The sequence below is a fragment of the Octopus bimaculoides genome, chromosome 29 (genome assembly GCF_001194135.2).
Source record: "Octopus bimaculoides isolate UCB-OBI-ISO-001 chromosome 29, ASM119413v2, whole genome shotgun sequence".
Taxonomy (NCBI): Eukaryota; Metazoa; Mollusca; class Cephalopoda; order Octopoda; family Octopodidae; genus Octopus; species Octopus bimaculoides.
Window position 1 is genome coordinate 817,170 of NC_069009.1, and position 1,131 is coordinate 818,300.

A 1,131-nucleotide genomic window follows, 5' to 3' on the forward strand; every position below is an offset into this window, starting at 1 on the left:
GTGTGTGTGTGTGTGTGTGTGTGTGTGTGTGTGTGATACAGATTATCTGCGAAAGCAAAAAAGAGTAAATATGAAATTTTCAGCGAGAATATATATTTACTGGGTTTAATGTAATATAAGAACATTTAGTTTTTTGACGTAAAATATAACCAGAGACCTCTCTTGAAGACATTTTCTTGCTTTTCATTTATAAGTTTGTTTCTGCTACTATACATTTATTTCATGCTCGGAATTTGAATCTGGAAACATAATGAGAAAATTATATTAAATAATAAGTTTTAAACTCAATAATTCCTGACACAGTGTCTTTATACATTCTAATGAAAATGTGATACAAAGCGATAATGTCACTCTTTTTTTTTAGAAGAGAAATGAATTTTTGTGGTGGTGAGGCGTTGAGGAAAACATTTGTTTATCATCACAATTTCCAAAGCTTCCGCCTGTAATAAACTGTTTTGTCACTTAGGACTGTTTTTGCCAATGTTGTCACATAACTGTTAAATCTTTACTAATTTGATCGATCTGTGACTAAACACTAAACCTGGATTTAAACTTTGCTATTAATCATATAGATACATGAAATTTTCAGTGGTATATATATTTTTTTCTACTTTGATTAGATTTGATCATCTTAATATTTAAGTATAAAATTCTTTATACTTTGGCAACTTAATGATTCACGGGCTTAGCGTCGCATTCGAACCTATTAACCTTTTATATATAAGTTGTAAGTTAGTGATCTTGGCAAATTATAGATCACGAACATCATGTGAAGTTTTAGTCTGTCCCCACTAGCATTCTGCATTTATGGATTCACCTTTTAATTATTTACTTATCAGCAATCCAACTGTGTTTTTTCAATGGCTAACCAAACTTCAGTTCTTATTTTGTTGTTACAAATATTTTTATTGTCATTCGCACAAATGTTTTACTTCACAACTTTTTTTTCACTTGACAAAGCCTTTTTCTATATCCCTGCGGACTTTTTTAAAAATACTATGACATTTTAAAAAATATAACACTTCCGCGCACACACGGAATACATACTTGCACTGATGATGATAATGATGAGGATGATGATAATGAAAGAGTAGCTGATATTTATGATGATGTATATCATAAGAGTGACGG

The 1,131-nt window shown here is 30.4% G+C and overlaps 2 protein-coding genes across 5 annotated transcripts in view; both read right to left on the reverse strand.

Moving 5' to 3' along the window:
- LOC106873850 (adhesion G-protein coupled receptor G6) overlaps window positions 1-1,131 on the reverse strand; it is an 82,527-nt gene that overhangs the window by 71,238 nt on the left and 10,158 nt on the right. The window lies entirely within an intron of this gene.
- The window catches only part of LOC106873851 (adhesion G-protein coupled receptor G2), a 9,155-nt gene continuing 8,030 nt past the window's right edge, over window positions 7-1,131 (reverse strand). For both annotated transcript variants that reach the window (XM_014921364.2, XM_052977990.1), the window contains one exon: window positions 7-239. In XM_014921364.2, the coding sequence (XP_014776850.2) occupies window positions 208-239 (32 nt within the window). In that variant the 3' untranslated portion in view covers window positions 7-207. The remainder of the gene's footprint in view (window positions 240-1,131) is intronic.